The sequence below is a fragment of the Sylvia atricapilla genome, chromosome 1 (assembly GCF_009819655.1).
Source record: "Sylvia atricapilla isolate bSylAtr1 chromosome 1, bSylAtr1.pri, whole genome shotgun sequence".
Taxonomy (NCBI): Eukaryota; Metazoa; Chordata; class Aves; order Passeriformes; family Sylviidae; genus Sylvia; species Sylvia atricapilla.
In genome coordinates, this window is record NC_089140.1 from 10,554,025 (window position 1) to 10,572,267 (window position 18,243).

General features: G+C 36.6%; 1 protein-coding gene across 2 annotated transcripts in view; it reads left to right on the forward strand.

The window, feature by feature from the left end:
- WDR37 (WD repeat domain 37) overlaps nt 1-18,243 on the forward strand; it is a 44,225-nt gene that overhangs the window by 8,269 nt on the left and 17,713 nt on the right. For both annotated transcript variants that reach the window (XM_066314773.1, XM_066314782.1), the window contains exons 2-9: nt 965-1,142; nt 4,366-4,462; nt 6,175-6,270; nt 6,438-6,502; nt 11,531-11,666; nt 13,053-13,124; nt 15,062-15,106; nt 16,732-16,808. In XM_066314773.1, the coding sequence (XP_066170870.1) occupies nt 1,005-1,142; nt 4,366-4,462; nt 6,175-6,270; nt 6,438-6,502; nt 11,531-11,666; nt 13,053-13,124; nt 15,062-15,106; nt 16,732-16,808 (726 nt within the window). In that variant the 5' untranslated portion in view covers nt 965-1,004. The remainder of the gene's footprint in view (nt 1-964; nt 1,143-4,365; nt 4,463-6,174; nt 6,271-6,437; nt 6,503-11,530; nt 11,667-13,052; nt 13,125-15,061; nt 15,107-16,731; nt 16,809-18,243) is intronic.

The following is an 18,243-nucleotide window of genomic DNA, read 5'->3' on the forward strand; positions in this document are numbered from 1 at the left end:
GAAATGTTTGACAACTAGTACCCCATGAAACAAAAAATAATTTCTGTTGAATGTTTGGTTTAAATTTTAAAAATCCTGTAATTTAATGTTTGTCAAAATAAGATTTTGGCAGTAAAGAACATATTCTCCATATTTATGCAATCAAACATAATTTGATTTTTCATATATATTCTCCACATTTATGCAATAAATCAGACATAATTTGATTTTTCTTAAACAGGGGAAGCAGTAGCTCGTACATGGTAATACTGTTTGGAGATACTGTCAGGTGTTTTTAGGCATATTCAAATGCATATATTTGGCTTTCTCACAGTGATAGAAATGAACCAAATCACCAGCAGCTGTTAAGGCAGGTGCACTTTCACTACTCTGGTAAGTTCATGGGCAGTTTCATTATTAAGGGAAGTGAAACCATGAGCTGCCAAAAACGGTGGAAGGTAGTTTTCAGAACTTCTGTCATGAAAATTAATTTCTGCTTATGTCTGAACAAAGACATCTGTTAAATTTTGTATAGTAATGCTTAAAGTTGAATAATACATTCTTAACCTGACAGTGTCCCTAAATTACCATGTTTGCTTTCATTTTCCAGCTGGGTTTTAATTTTGCATGCATTTCAGTGAACTATAGTATGCATAATAGTTGTTTCCTGGAAGCATTTTGGGGCTGTCTCTGCTGGTGTTCTCCAAAATGAGCAAGGAAGTGGAATTTATTTTCCTTTTGTGGAGGTTTGTGCAGCTAATGAATAAACAATGCAGAAGCAATTCCACTCTATTTACATATATGCATATGGTTTTGAATTAATGTTGTTTGAAGAACAGCTGTAAGTAAGAGGGGTCTCTTCTTTTTAATGACAACCCAAACAACTCCAAAGTTTAGTGGAACGAAATACTTCCATTTTGAGAAGAATATTTACACTGTGGTTCATCCGGCAGAGCAATTTGTAATATGTAATGCTTGTCCTTAGTTTATCATAGGAGCCTCTGTGAAGCTGTTTTTTTGAAGTAATGCCAATAGAAAGTGGAAGTTGTGCATCTGCTCGCCAAGCAAAGCAGAAACGTAAATCCCACAGCCTTTCCATTCGAAGGACCAACAGTTCCGAGCAGGAACGGGCGGGACTGCAGAGAGACATGTTGGAAGGGCAGGTAAGGTGATGCTTGGCAGCTTGCATCACTTTTTAATGTGTTTTCTATGGGGAGAATCTAAACAAACTCAATTATTGAAATATGTCCAGGAAAGCTACAGGAACAACAGATTTTGTTGCTTGTAAGTGCTCACTGCCTTTGGAGATCATTGATGTGGATATTGACTGTGTTTCAGGTTGTGTTGAGACCTGTGGAGTTTATCAGCTTCTGTGTATTCTTACATGAATGATGAAGCCAGAAAACAGTGTAACCCCCAGCCTGTTTATTCACTGCAACCTCTCCTCCCTACCTGCAAAAGAAAAAGTTGATTCAAGGTTGATTCTCGCTTTCATAAGTTTGCATTTGGAACAGCAGCAACCCAGAAATATGAATAAACCAAATACTTCTTATGATGACTCTGATAGGGAAAATATTAGTTGGAACGCTGTTCTGCGTTCCTTTCCATAAAGTAAACAAATACTGCCTGCCTGGCAGAAGTGTGAGCTAACTCAAATTTTTGTTTGTGGGATTTTTTTTTGTTTGGCTCAAATGAAGGTGTGCTCTTCTGTGATTAAAATTAGGGGAAAGAACAGCAGCCGCTGCTTCTGTAGCTTTCTTAAGCACATCAGGGTAGTGGGTGCAATCTGGACTTGGAGTGTTGCATCTAAAAATTCTGAGCTTACCTGTAAGGCTTCTGTCAGAAGCAGTTCTGGCAAAGATAAGCAAATGCCAGTTTAAAAAGTGTTTATTGTCAAATTGACTACACATTGTTAGTGTGGGAGTAGCAAAGATGATGCAAAACTTGATTTTTATCAGACGGTTTGAAATGCAAATGGGGTTTGGCTATGAGAGACTTCACACTGAAGTCTGCAGATATGCTGAAGGGAAAACTTGGTGTTTTCTCAGTGTTGACTATTTTTTTAATTGAATCTATTTTTTTTTTCAGTAAATCATAGCATTAGTTTTCTGGGAATTAATAGAGCCTAGGTTGTTGCTTCTAGTCATGTAGAAGTTGGAGAATGCAAGTACATGGATAGAACACTCTTCATGCATTTGGAACTACTGCAGCATTACTTCAGGAAAGGTGTGAAGGGCAGCTGAGAGGTCAAGACATGCTGTCACCCCTGCATAATAAACCAAATGTTAAGATATTTTAATATTTCTTGGCAAACTCTAAGTGTATTATGCTGTAATGCATAGATGTTTAAAATGTTTTATCTCTCATCTTGTTTGATTTTGTTGACCTTGAGCAGGTAGGTGGCAGATTCTATCACGTAGAGAGCATTAATGCTCCTTCACAGTGGAGCTGTAAACCGCATGAGGTCTAGCTAAGGACTTTTGCAGATAAAGAGATAACATTATTACATGCTGTTTTAATAAGCTGTTTGAATAATGCCAACTTTAAAGAGAGGAAAGGAAGTGAATGCATTTTACTATGTTGGTTACTTCATTATAAGTTTAGATTTGTTTATACTTTCAGGCTTTGAGAAATGGTTTGAAAAACTTCTCTACATCTCCTCTTCAGTTGCAAAAGTTGTAGGATAAGTTAGTTTCTTCCATAACCTTTCTGTATGAAATTATTGGGTAATTGAATTAGAAATAATTCTTCTAACTTTAGTATTTCTCTTAATAGTGTTTAATGTAGTTAGTGTTGTGAAAAACAAGATTCACTTTTTGGTAGATTTTAAGAAATAGGTTTTAATAAAAAGATAAGACAATTAGGAGATAAGGAAAAAAAGCAAAGTACAGCCGGCCGGGTGACTTGGCATTTAGCCAAGTCCACAAATAGCTATTTCACAGACTTTCTTTAAATACCCTTTCTGTGGTATCAGTCTGTTGAATATTCATATTTTTCCATAAACTAGTTTCCATATTCCAGGGACTGTTTTGCATGGCCCCTCCTTGGGTCCGCCTTTTTAGAGCTGTGTGTTCCTTGGCTGTGTCTTCATTATCACCTCCAGATTGGGCCTTGGTCCGTGCTTTCTTCAGATGGGAGATGCTGATAGTTGGTGTATCAATAGCAGAGTCTTCTTTACATGTTCACTGGATGTTATCCCAGCCAAACAGACAGTTCAAGCATGCCACACCACTACTACCACTATGCCCAATCTTCTCCACTAACAGCAGAAAATAAAAACCTACATCCTTACCACAAAGCCATCAATCATATAGTACACATCCTGTGAAAAGCCAACTTTATAATAGCCATTTATAACAGTGTTTTTGTTTAATCAGTTTTGTTTCAAGTTGGTTTTAATTAGGATCTGTTTTGCTTCTGGTTATCTGTGAATGCCTGAACAAAATTACCCTATCAAGGGAGAGGCAGATGAAGAAAGAAATGATGTAGGGGGGCTTAAGGAGCATGTCACACTTCCTCCAGCACAGTGCCACAGCCTAAGCCAGCTGTGGACCTGTGCAAAATTGCACAAAGCAAGTGTACTCTGCATCACGGCTATGAGTGGTTTCTCTTCTCTCTCTTTAAAACTTGGGAAATGACTTACACAGCCAGGGAGGGTCATGGCCGGCCTTTCCCGCTGTGCCTGCAGACAATTCCCGGGGCTGTGGCGGAAGTTGACTCACTTCAGTGAAAACTCTCTTAAAAAGAAGTTTATAGTTGGCTACCTGGGTAAATAGTAAGTGTAGCAGGCCAATTTACATATTGTGATCTATGAACAGCTGAAGAATAGAATGCTCGAGTAATATCTGGGGAGGGAAGGATTAGAAACTGTAGTTTTCTTCACACTTAAGTTAGTGACAAAAGTAGGTAAATATTAAAAATACTTTTAAAATTTTAGTGTGTCTTAAGCTTTGGTAATAAGATGCATTGTGTTCACAACTTTCTAACCCATTGCACAGTCAACTTTTGAATTACTTTATCAAACAAAGGTATTCTTTTTTCTTGAATTGGAAACATACTGATTTTAGAAAGAAATTTTTTCTCACTTTCTATTTTTAAAATGAATTGTTCATGTATCTTGATTTTATAGTTTTTCTCTACTGAAGAAAACCAAAACAAATATCATAGGTGATTTGAATTCTATCCCCTGAAAGAGAAAGAATATATAAAATTAAAAACTTTATGATGCACAGAGCTATTTGTTTTGTGTTCTACACTAGCAGTAGTTTTAATTTCCTTCCTTACTGGGACATTGAGATAACCGTTAAAATCAGTTCCAGACTGAAGAGTAATTTTATCAAATATATGTAAAGAAAAATATAATCCCCCCAATATTTTGCCTCCTAGGATTCTAAGTTACCATCTGCGATCCGGAATACACTCCTTGAACTTTTTGGACAAATAGAGCGGGAATTTGAAAACCTGTATATTGAAAATTTGGAATGTGAGTATCTATTTCTTTCTGGCAACTTACAAATTGTTTGTATTTAGGTTATAGTAACACTAATTAAAATGCTTACATTGGATGTTGTAGTATAATTAGTGTAGCTTTGCTGTGAGCAGTTTAGGAGTTGTTCCGAACTTGTAGCCAAAGATGGAATTTGTACCTTTTCAGAAAAATCACTTTCTCAGCTCTTTGATGAGAGCAGTGAGAGCTGATGTCTGTTTTGAGCCTTGACTCTTGGGCAAAGCCAGTGAAGCGTCTTGTCTCCTTATCATTGTAGGCTCTGGTTATGTTAATCTCTAGAAACTCCATCCAGCCTTTGAAGTTTTTGGCTTTGTTTTATATTTACAGGCTTAATTTTAATGATGTAATATTAGTAAATAAAATTGGAAAAGCGACTTGCTCGAAAAATTACAAAATGAGGTGGTTTTGGATCAAATATCTTACACATTGCATAACTAGTGCCTGCAGCTGTTCGGGGATTTCGAAGTCAAGCAATCAGATAAAAATTCCAGGTGTTGTCTGAAAAAGATATTTGTTTGATGACAGTGCAACTGTCTGATAATGTAAGTCATCTAAGGTGATGTAATAAGACCCAAGGTTCAGTAACACAGACCTGTACAGTCATACAGTAAAGCCTCCCTTGCTGGAATTTTAAGCTGTGTTACATTGGTTTGGATGCTGAATTGTGGAATCTGTCTGATTTGGGTCCAAGTCAGTTTTTTTTCCACACCTAATCAGTTCCCACAGTTCAACCAGACACTCGTGTTGCAGCGACACCAACGACAATGACAACAAGAACAACAAAATTTCTTGCCTGCTTTTTCTGACATGTTCTGGGTGTTTTATTCTCTTAAAACCTGTGATTGTGTTGGTTTAAAGGCTGTCATCAAAAGTACCCATTTTTTAGTGACAATTTGTACAACTGAATTCTTGGCCTCCTACTGAGAAGTTGGCTGGCAGCAAGAAAAGTAGAATTTCCCTCCCCAGCCTTAAGAAATGCTTGTCAGAAAACAAGTGGTGCATTTGTACCCTCCAGAGTGTGATTATTTTCCTTCTTTTCTATTTCTTTATCTACTTTCTTCACCTCACAGCTTTTGTTTCATCTCTCTGACAGTTTCTAAATTTTTCTCTTCTCACGCTCAGTCTAATAATTTTAGTTCTTGGTCTAATTCCTACACTATTGCTGGAGGTATTGGACACATAATTTTTAAAAAAAAAATTTCCAAAGTATGAAAAATAGTCATTTGCAGCACTGCCTTTCCTGTGAGACTCTAGTAGTAGACAGGTATTTGGGGAGAATGCTATTTTGTGATTAATAAAACCTGTGTTAAGAAAGGATGTGCTAATTCTAAAGTGTCTAATGTGTGTCTAAAATATTTATGATGCCACAAGTTTTCTGTCTTCTGCTGGATTTAATTCAGTACAAGTGGGCAGTGTATTTCACAGAAATGGTTTTGTTAAACCTTAGTTTCATTTATTAGTAAGAGTAATTAGATGCCAATACTCTATACTTTGTGTGGAATCTGGGTCAAGGTTAATCTCTGGAAAATTCAGCATGAGTCTTGTTTTGTCTTGATGAGACCTGCTTTTATAAAATCCCAGTTGATCTCCTTTCCTCTCCTTAGCATAAAATAACATACTTACTAACCATAACAGTTTTTTAATAGTATGTTAATGCTGTTATTAATGATAGTTTCTGGATTTGTTAGTGCGTAGGGAGATTGAGACACTGAATGAGCGCTTAGCGGGTGAAGGACAGACAGTTGATGGTGCTGAACTGAGCAAAGGACAACTGAAAACAAAAGGTAAGAGAGCCACAAAGAATCCTAAACCAGGACTTTTGAATTCACTTTTTTGTACTTCATTGACCAAAACTTAGAATGTTACTGAAGGGAATTATTACCAGTTACTTACACAAACAAGCTAATGTTGTATTTGAAATATCTACCTTTGAATTTATTTGTCTCAACAGCCAGTCACAGTACCAGTCAGCTTTCTCAGAAATTAAAGACAACTTACAAGGCATCTACTAGCAAGGTATGAGACAAATTAAATCTCTGTTCATCCATGTGTACTTATGAGACTAACGTGACTGTCTTTTAAGTTGTAAATTGTGGTTTCTTTAAGCTGGCTGGTGGTGGTCTGTAAGTATACCTGCCTCCTAAGGAGCAGCATGTTTATCTTGGACTCATCAGTGACCCATTATTTCAACCATACTGTATGATAGTGTTCCAGTAAGTGCTTGCCTTTTTCAAAGAAGGGACATTGGAGGGGAGAGAGTGTGCACAGGTGTATATGGGAGTGCTGCTTTGTAAATAGAACTAAAAAAATAATTCTGTTTCGTGAGGGAAATAGAGAACTTGATGGTGGATTTCTGAATAAAGATTTAGGTATTGCAGTTGAAATGGGGATTTAATTAGGCGCCTCTGTGTACTATTGCAAATTTCCTTTAAAAAATAATTTTTATTTTTAGCTATGAGCCTAGAACAATTTGTTTCTTTTGTGTTGCAAGCCTTGCTCATCAGTAGCTAGTGATCTTTTTTTGCTTGGTGTTTTGGCACAGTTAACCTTTCTGATGCTTTTCATTTCGTACATCTGCATCAGCCTGATATTTTTGTTTTCCTTGCTCTCTCCCCTTTTCCAATTTTTGCAGACAGTTTGCCTGCTGCTCTTTTTTCTCTATATCAGAGTCATTTAATGATACATTATTAAGGTTAAGTAAAATGTGAGGAAACTGCAGTGGAATCTGGTATGTGAACCAGCTGTATAGGCAGCTCTGTGGAGATCTGTAATGCAGGCTGATATGTGGTGTAGATGTCTTGGAAATACCTTCTCTTAAGTATGAAAGTTTGAGAGTAGTAATAAGGTAGTGGAAAAGACTGAAGCTACTGTTGTTTATTTGGTCTCCTTTTTATTTTGTTGTTTTTCAAACTTTTATTTTTACCAGTTTGATGTGTATAGATGTCTTTTCTAAGACTTTATGACTTACAAATTCTTTAATGAGACCACTGAAATAGTGACAACATGATATTAATAGGAGTTTTGATACACCTACTATGTAGTTATAAATTAGTACCCTCTAGACTGGTGCTGTGTTTTGTGGGTTTTTTGGTTTGGTTTTGTTTAGGGTTGTGGGTGTTTTTTTGGTTTTTAAGGCAGATGTTAAATCCTTGTCTTCTTTTACTTTCTTGCAATGTAGTGCTCATATTTTTTCCTGGGCAAGACAGGCAGACCTTCCAGCTCCAGTGTGGGAAGCTGGAAGTGTGAGGTGGAGCCTGCTGGGGAGCTGATATACATGCACAGCAAAGCAGCCATGAGTGGTGGAGCGTGAAGAATTGAATACCTGAACATTATTAACATCTCTTGTATCAATTGGTAGCCAACAGACGTCTGCAGGTGCTGTTGTATTTCTTTTCACAGCTTTGAATCAGAATTTACTGGGCAGTAGACAGGAGCTGAGGGAAGTTACAACACTGAGAGCATCTCTGTCCAGTGTGTTCTTTGAAACCTGAATGCACTTTACAGAGGTGCTTTATGTTGACCTCTTCTTCCTTCCCACACAGAAGAGTCAAAGCTGTAACCCACAGAGATTATAGTAAGGAGTTAGGAAAGAGTGTAACTTTCTAACAAACCATGATTTTTCCATCTGTACCCTGACTGGGTGTAGTTCCCCAGTACCTTGTCTGAGAAAAAACGTGTTTAGAGTTTTAAGGGTTCAACAGCTTTGAACTTCTTATGGCTGTACTTTCTATGAGTACTGAATGAGCAATGCTGTTTCCCAAAATGGTTGTGTTTCTAACTCACTGGGGTAGTACATCACAAGTTTTCTCTTCAGCCCTTCTTTTATACTACTACCCTAGGGGGAAGATTTCTCTGTGGTTTTTTGGATTTTTTTTTTTTTTTTTGCCTGTGGAAAATTCGAAGAGACTTAAGTTTTACAAATCAATTGTTTTGTGTAATTGCACACAATTACATTTTTCAGATTGGCAGTGTATATAGAATTTTTTTTCCTCAAAAGACCTTTCACTATTTGCTTAATCTAATGAGAAGGCTGATCCGTGACTGGTTCAATATTGGCAAAAAATACTAGGACTTGGTAAAAAATACTATAGCAATCTGTTCATTTTCCTGGGGAAAATGCTGAAGTGAACGTTCTTAATTCAAGCCCTTCATATGAAATTTCCATACTGGAATACTTTTCATCTCTTAGCTACATATGAAGTTGGCAAAACTCATTTCAGAAAAGCATGGTTTTAGCAGCAAGTGTCTAAATCCACCAGTGTCCAAATCCTGAAGAAGTAGGCTAGATTTAACTAATTTTTTTGTTAATGGACAGGATTCTGTGATTTAGCTTCAATTGGTTTTAGATGCAGGAATCACTCTATGAAATCCATGTTTTGATACTAACAAAATGTAATGGCTGCTGTTAGTCGTTCCTGGCTTGTGAAAATTGTTACAACATCAGGGAAGCATCAATTATTTATGCAGAGTCCTAAAATAAACTGAAATGATGTAACTTGCTCCATCCAAACTAAATTCCAGGATCTCTGGTTTGTCTAGATCAGGATAAAGACTTAAAACAATGTATTTATTCACCCAGTAGTTAAAAAGAATAAAACTTTTTGAACTTTGTAGTTTTACCCTCACTGCGTAAAGTTGCTTCACCGGTCATTCTGTTCATCAGGCACAGTGTAATGCTGCTGGACTGGTCCTGAGTTAATCAAGTTTTCTTACTTATTTCCAATGTGCCTTTTCTGTGTAAGAAGCTCACTCTGTTTGTCTTGGCAATTGTTTCAGTTTGTGTTCAATTTTCACTTGTTTACATAGTAAACAGTTGTTTCCCTTTTAAGTCTTTTTGTAGAAGGAAGTACATGAAACTGTATCAATTTAAGAAAGGGGACGGACAAAGGTGAAACACACTCAGGATGTGGTTGATCATTTATTTGTATATGATGATCTACAGAAGTCACTTCAGAAATTTTCTGCACTACAGAGACCTCTTTTTAGCAAGTTCCATGTTTTTTAAATACTTCCTTTCCTGGCTTGGGACATTGTTTATATGTGTTTAGCAAAGCAGGAAGTAGTCCAGGCCCTGTGTAGTTTGTACACTTACTGGTATGTGAAGAGCATCAAAAAAAGAAAGGAAAAAAAAAGCATAGAAAAAGTGTGTGCTGAGTAAATATCTGTATCAGGATATTTACTGTTGCATAGTGTTCTTGAACTCTTCTTCTGTGTGTTAATTAAAGACTGCTAACACCTCGAAAGGAGTTTTACATCCTTGCCATTAAATGATCAATGAAACCACTGTCCAGCAGTTTTGGAAATTCTGTGTTTTTTGATGGGTAGGCAGTAGTTTTTCCTAGAAAATGTTTGCATGAAGATTGACTCAACATTAGAAAGACAGAATGCAAGCACAGGCTGAGTTGGAAAATAGTAAGTTTAGAGTTTGAGCTGAGAGCTGTATTAGTCCTTTCCTGTTAGTCCTTAATTCAGCTGTTCCACTTCTCATACACAAGTCCATTTAATTTAAGGACTGTATTCGATGTGAAAGTTGCATCAGTAGGATTGTGTTCAAAATTTAGGACATTCTGCAGTATGGTTGAACTAATAATCTTCACCATTAGCCCATTTTCTTTTCAGTGCATCTGTAATGATTGTTCCTTCTGCTGCTGTGAAATCAAAATGCGTATTCACCGATAATTTGGAATTCAAATAGGGCATTATCATTTCATCATTGGAGAGTTGACATGCTCAGGATTTGGAATGCTCCTGCAGATTTTCTTTTAGCTTTAAAAACGTTTTTTGAAGTAATTTGCTTTAATGACATACTTAAGACCTTCTATTTTAATACCAGAAACTAATGGGATTTTAACTTCAGTTTATTGTATCTGAAATGTAGACTTAATTAACTTTCTAACTTTTACTAAGCTGTAGATAAGTCTTAATGTGATTTGGGTTGAAGTATTTAAAGGTTTTGATTTAACTGGTCAGATATCTGCCTGTAATTCCATGCTGAGGAAAACACTGATAAATTGAAGCTGTCTTTTTCTTTCAGTTTAAGAAAGCTTTTGAGGTAGTCTTTCTCAAAGAATAGTTATGAGTTTAAGACTTGTGGGGTAAAATAGGGTATTTGTTATAGTGGTCTTTACTTTTTCAAGTCATCTTTCATGACTCTTGGTTTCAATTGTCCCTGGAAGCGTTCAGCAAGAGGAACTTGGGTTTTTTTTTGATATTGCACTCCCCTTTATCTGAAAATGTAGAATTTCTGCAATTTGCTTCCTTTCTGTAGTTGCTGAGTGTTTTGAGCATTCCTACACTCCAGTGATTTGTAGTTTTACTAGACTTTCCTTCCTTTCGTTTGATACTTATGCACATAGTAATTTGGATTTAATGGGTCTTCTCTGTTTTCCCCCTAATAGCTTCAGTTTGAGGGAGCATGCTTATCAAATGTTTAAATGAGTTTGACATGTTTTTTTAAAAGCTTCATTGCACAAATAAACAGGTATATGCTCTCAGGTTGATATTTGATTTGATTAGCTTCATGCAGTTTTAAAGAAAAACAGCACTGAGTGTTTTAAATTGGAATGTTTCTGGGGTTTACTAGAATTATATAAAAAGTACTTTTTTTCAAACACATTACACTGGCTAGCAGGGACTGTCTGAGTTACCAGATCTACTTGTTTGGGAATAGGCCAGGAAAGTTTTAAGGTCTTTTGCTGGTTTTGGTCTTTTTCCCTTTTTTCCATTAAAATTCTTACTCAGGCTGAATGAGAAATGCACTCTGCACTTGTACAACTCATTATTCCAATAAGATTGCATTATTGTAGTACAGAATAGTTTGTCTTGCATTCTGTAAAAAGGCTACTATTAAAGAAGAAAAGGAAAAAAAAAGAAGTGAGAGGTATATTTGCATCCAGATTCACTTTCCTACCATCAAATTTTTGACAACAGTGATTTGTCCGAACATTAAAGAATCATGGAAAAGTTCATATCTATTTTTATTTGTGAGATACTTAATCTTGGATCGATGTGGAAAAAAATATGTTGGTGTCTCTGCTATTTCAGATTGTATCCAGTTTTAAAACTACAACATCAAGGGCAATCTGTCAGCTGGTAAAGGAATATGTTGGCCACAGGGATGGTATTTGGGATGTCAGTGTCGCGAAAACTCAGCCAGTGGTGTTGGGAACTGCATCTGCTGGTAAAGTTTTGTGTTGCTTGAATATTTAGAAAATTTTGGTTAAGCCCCTCAGCTATAGCAAATCCAGATCCAAAGCATGCTTGAAAACTGAGCTCCACACTGGTAGAGTCCTTTCAAAAAAGTTCTGTAGCCAAAAAAATCCTTAAAATTGGGATTTCCTTTTCTTTGGAAGGTTCAAGCATACTTGCTGGTCTTTCTAAAGTACGTGCCAATTCACTTCCATGCAGGTCACAGTCTCCTTAGTAAGCTCTGGTATGTTGGGTTGGGTGGGTGGGATGGGGAGCTGCTTGCTTGGGGAAGCCTCTGGCACAGAATTCCATATGGCTGGGTACAGAGATCGCTGCAGGCTTTCTGTCCTAGCATTGTTTAGCCCTTTTTTTATAGAAGCTGTACATGTGGTCATAGTTTGCATATTCTTGTATTTTTGCATTCTGTCTTTTGCCTCGGAACACAGAGGCAGCTAAAAATCTTAATTTTCAGTCCTTTTTCCTTTATTAGATTTAGTCCTTCCACCTGAAGGGGGTACAAGTACTAATGAACAAATCATTAAATCTATTATAGTCCAAAAATAAATGTAGAGACTTGTGTAGTTTTGGAACATTGTTAGGGAAATAAATCATAACCAGATAGAATCAGTCAATTTGAAGTGACATTCCTTTGAAGCTGGAACAGAATCCAAAGGTACTGACTAGACTTTAATATTTGCGGACCAGAAATCTCTGCTTCTTGAACTGAACTGTTAGAATTTTTATGTGCCTGCTGAGGGGGCACATTTTGTCTTTGTGTGGGACATCTTGTCTCTGTCCTGATTTAACTGGGAAACAGCTGTTCTCCAATTCAGCTTTAAGGTACTACCCACTTAAATAATAAAGTTAATTGTTTATTTTTGGGTGTGGCAGGATAAAGGAGTGACATTTGGAGTGATTTCCTTTTTAAATTAATTTTTTAGTGCTCCACAGTTAGCTGTATGCATTTGGGATTTCCATGCAGGAAGTAAATAGATTGTGCATAGAATTCCTGTTTGTAGTGACTGCCTTTTTCACCATGGAATGCTTTCTCTGTTTTTATCTGAGTCTCATGATACACAGCTGGAGCATTATACAGAAGCATATAACCAAGTTAGGAAACATATCAAAAGTAGAATTTGCCTTTCAGTACTTGCTGCAAATTAATCTGATTACGACAGCACCTTTACTTTTTTGGGGGAGATGTGTACAATGGTAGGAACATGTTATGGTTTTTATATAAGGTGGTAGTCAAGAGTTCTACATTTAAAGTCTGTTTCTTATGGTATGTACTACAGTGCAAGATAACTTGTTTGTTGAAAGGGTAAAAATGAAAACCGCATGTTTTTAACTATTTACAACTGCTTTTTAATCTTTGTAGATCACACTGCTTTGCTGTGGAGCATAGAAACAGGGAAGTGCCTTGTCAAGTATGTAGGGCATGTCGGCTCAGGTAAGATAAGGGTATGTTGTGAAAACTGGGAACAGAGCATGGGAGGGGGAGATGCGTTTTGACCAGCTACAGAAATGTTTGTTGTGGTTTCACTTGCAGGTTTGCCAACATCGTTAACAAGTCAGTTGTGAAGTTCCACTAATTTTCATACAGAGAGCGTTTTGTAATATGATTCTTTATTGGAGAGGCACATTAAGACAGTTTTGCAAATGCTAAATGAATAAACAAGTCCATATAAAGAATTTTACAGGCACAGTTACGACACTCAGAAGTTAAATGTCACAACTCATTGTGGTGTCGTGCATGTGGAGAACAAAAGAAGCTTATATAATCAGAAATTAGCTGTCTTGCAGGATCTGTGTTATATTTGGGTTAGAAACTACAGTTGCTGGGTGAATATCTTTTTGCACTTCTTTGTTTAAGATCCCATATATAATTTGCTGCATAGTACAAAGATCTTGTTTTTAAGACAGTTAAATATAGGTGTTTTTAAGACAGTTAAGTATAGGTGTTTGTCTTTCTTTATACCAGCATGAATATTGTGGAAACTGTTTTTTAAACACCTCTTTGGGGGGAGGAGGTGCGGTGCAGTGAGTGTTTTTGATGTTAATTTTTGGTGTCCAATTTAACAAGAACTTGATTAACCCCCTTCTGCCTCTTAGTGACTTAGAATAAGGATTTTATAGACCAAAACTGGAGAGGTTTTCCATAGCTTTAATTTGTTGTTGTGAACTGAGCACTTTGAGTTATCATACCCTGGGAAAGTGAAGAACCCAGTTGTTGACCAGGATTGTTTGGATAAATAACTCAGTACATCACATGAACTTTGTGGCATGAGTACAAATAGAATTAAGTTCTCTAGAACTGCTTTAGCTGTCAGTTGTACTTTTTCTTCCTGCTACATTACTTCTAGCTCCTACAGCACAAAGATAAATGCATAGAAACAACTGGTAGCACATTAATGTGTTCATATTTCTCAGGTTGTTTGCTGCATGGACCTCTAAGTTCTATAAAGTCATGTTTGAAAACTTCACACTTGAACTTTTGTGCTGGTAGTTTTCTTTTAAAATTGCTATTTGGATAAGTCTGAAAATAAGTTCTAGCTTGTATTTATAAACAACTGTGTTTGAACAACAACAACAACAACATTATATTGTATATAAATTTTATATGACTATATACATCTATAAATTATAATAGAAATAATGTATTTTTTATGTAATAAAACTTTTTTTTTGTTTGACAGTTGATTTGCAATGGTGCAAAGGTGTTGGATGCCAGCAGCTGGTGCCCCACAGAGTTAGCTCAATTTAAGGAGTATCTTTAGACTCATTACACCACGCTCTCCCAACAACATATGCATCTATTTTACTTGTATAATGGATGGAAATGAGTTCTAAGTTCTGTTTTGAATTGAATCTTCTGCATTGAAATTAAATGAGGAGCTTTGTTGGTTGATGGAATTCTTGCAGGACATCATGTTTTGATTACATATGATTGCAGGACTGAAATCTGATTTGTGTTACTTACATCAGATTTTCAGGCATTTGTTCTTGCAGTTCTAAGTAATAAGCAGAATGTTGATGGTAACATATATTAAGTTTTCATTAAGTTAGAAATAATTATGGATACTTAAATTCTCTTTATGGAAGTCCAGAGCATTATCCCCTGTCAGCTTACATACAGTTTGAGTGTGGTTTGTTTATCCTGTCTAAACTTGTACTAGATTCAGGAAACAACTTGCTAGAAAAATGCATTACTGTATAATCAATTGTAGCTGCTTTCCTTGGTACCACACTTTTATATCACCTCAAAGATTACTACCAAAAATTGCTGAAAACTTAAGATTACTTGATTTTTCAATGCCTTTGCTGATAAAATATTGTGAAAGAATTCTTTCAGTATACTAACTTAAAACTTTGCTTTGTTTCACACAGTAAACTCCATAAAGTTTCATCCCACTGAGCAAGTGGCTCTTACAGGTATGCCATGTTTTTTCACATGTTAGATATGTTAATCTTGAAGGAAAATAAATGTAATTTGCTAATTTATTCTGGTTGCCTCTCTCCCTATTGATTTGTCAGCATCCTTGTTGATTGAATTATTTTTGTATTTGAAGGCATATCAGAGCTAGATCTTGCCATCTGTGTTTTTCATATCATGTTGTCATTTGTGCTTGCCTGCTCCAAACCAGATACTTGGAATCATGCATCAGGTGAATGTTCTGGAATACATCCCAGAGTACTCAAAGGACTAGTGGGCGTTATGGCAGGATACCTCCTGATTAGCTATCAAAGTTCTTGGGAGTCTGGAGAGGTCCCTTCTGTCTACTGTTACGCCAATATTACAAGAAGGGTGTGAGGAAAGACCTATGGAACTACAGACCTCTTAATCTAATCTCAGTTCCTGAAAAAATTATGAAGATTATACTGGGTACTGCTGAAAGGCATTTAAAGAATGATGCAGTCATCAGGCACTGTCAACATGGGTTCACAAAGTGTAAGGTCCTACTAAAATAATCTGACATCCTTCTAGGATAAGGTCACCTACCTAGTGGTTAATGGGAATGTGGTGGATTAAGTTTTTCTGGTTTTTAGTAAGGGCTTTGGTACTGTCTTTCACAGTGTTGTTCTGGACAAGTTGTCCAGCTGTGGGATGAGCCAGTTCATGGTGTGCTGTGTGGGCAGCTGGCTGAAGGGCAGAGCTCAGGGTTGTAGTAAATGGGGCTGCATCTGGCTGGAAAAGGGTCACCAGTGGTGTTCCTCAGGAATCAATTCTAGGGCCAGCCCTGTTCAATAGATTTATCAGTGACCTGGATGCAGGAGTTGAATGCATCGTTAGCAAGTTTGTTGGTGATACCAGACTGGGAGATGCTGCTGATTCTTGTGAGGGACAGGAAACCTTTCAGAGGGATCCAAATAAGTGAGAGCACTGAGTGATGATTAATGGATGAAATTTAACAGGTTCTGATGCCAGATGCTGCAGCTAAAACAGAGTAATGCTGAGCAAAAGTATAAATTGGGAGAGGAGTGGCTGGAGAGCTGCCCTGCAGGATTAGAACATGCTTGTTCTGACCATAGCAAGGATAATCTTGAGTTTGCCCTTAGTTAATAATGAATACATCTATTTTGAAGCAGATAGAGTTAAAATCACGTGGTATCTTCTGAGCTGTAAACTGCTGCTAGCTAAGCTGAGTTGTTTAAGGCAGAAGAGGAATAGCTTCACACTTCCTATTTTGGGTTTCTCATTAAAACTATGGTAAAAACATTTAATGGAAGAAATGATTTAATAAAGAGCCTCAGTATTTTAAGAAACAGTAAACGAGTATCTGGTGATGTATTAAATGCCTTCTTCAAATGTTCCTTATTGAGCAGCAGTGAGACTCGTGTTCTGATGTGTGGTGTTCTAGTAGCTGCTTATATCCTGCATAATGAGTTACATTTGAGATGTTGAGAATTGCTTACCATAAAGTTCATAATGGTGTCTGTTAGGAAAAGATGCAACTTAGACAGTACTGCTAAATGTAATATTAAAGCTTGTTTTTATTGCCCATGGAAATACTCCTATTTATTCTTTCTCTCTTTTTTTTTCCGCATCCCCTGTGCAGCATCTGGAGACCAGACAGCTCACATCTGGAGATACATAGTACAGTTGCCTACACCTCAGCCAACTGCAGACTGCAATGTAAGCAATCAACTTGCTGCAACTAAACTAATTGCACAGCAATTTCATCAGATACAGGTTTTATGCTAAGACTGAATGTTAAATTTACACATAATTAAAAAATTACATGATTTCAGGACTGCCAAAGGTGGGATTTTAAGGTTTTAGTTTAATAGGTATATTTCAGCTTTTCTTTGAAAATAGACTCCCTTCATGTTTTGAAAGGTATTTGGTGTAGAATAGAATTTAGAGCTTCAAGTAGATGAATTGACTTTTTGTTCAAGGTAGTAAATGTGTAAATGAACAGTCGAATAACTTCTTTCTTGTAATAATGAAGTTCTTTTTAAGTTGGTTAAATTTTTATGGGGTAACTTACTGAGGCACCTGTATTAGCTATAGTTGCTGTGGATTAAAAACTGATGGTAAAGACTTGTAATTTTGGCATTTATTTAATTGAGTCTTTATTGATTTCTGATCCTTGCCAGCGCATATCATACTTTCTGATTTTATTTGCCTTAATTTAGTCAGTATTTACTCTAGCCTGTCAAATGCTTATTTTACTTAAAAACACCCTTACTAAATTGTGAAGAAAACACATTTTATAGCATGAGCTTCTCAGTAGGCTAAGCAGGGGCAAGAGTTGACTGTATAATACGAGATAGATTTCTGAATGGAAAATGTCTGATTCAGTTTATTTGGTGTTTGGCATTTCCATTTTGAAAGAAAATACAAATGTTATCTTTTCCACACCCAAGTAACATAAAAGAAAGATGTTTTTGTCTTGTGTAAGTGTAAAAGGAGTTCAGAGAAGGATGTTTAATGATGAGCAAAAGAATTTATTTTGCTTCTAGTTTACATCAGCATTGTGTGATGACTGTGTATTGACCAACAGGCAAATATTGCTGTAAAGATTTGATTTTTTAATGGATAAAAATATGTCAAATAATTGTCTTCCCAAAGATTAACATAGTCAATGTCCTGTTAGATGCTTCCTACCTTTAAAAAATGAAAGGAGTAAAGTCCCTTGATAATGTACTGCAATGAAACTCTAGGGTAATACACTTACTAGGTAGTAAAGGGGACTGATACTCAGAGCCAAAGAGTTTGGAGGAGATTTTAAAATGGAGTAGAAACATTTTACCACTTCCCTGGTAGCCTGTTCCAAGGCTTGATAACTTTTTTAGAAATTTTTCCTATTATCCAGTCTAAACATTCCCTGGTGCAATTTGAGGACACTTCCTCTTGTCCTATCACTTGTCCCGTGGGAGAAGAGACTGACACCCAGCTGGCTGGAGCCACCTTTCAGGGAGCTGTAGAGAGCATTAGGTCTCCCCTGAGCCTCCTTTTCTCCAGGCTGAACAACTCCAGTTCCCTCAGCTGCACATCAGCAAGTTGTTAAAGGGAGTTGTTAAAACTGCATTTAAATTACTGGTTATATTCCTTCAACTAAGTTTGT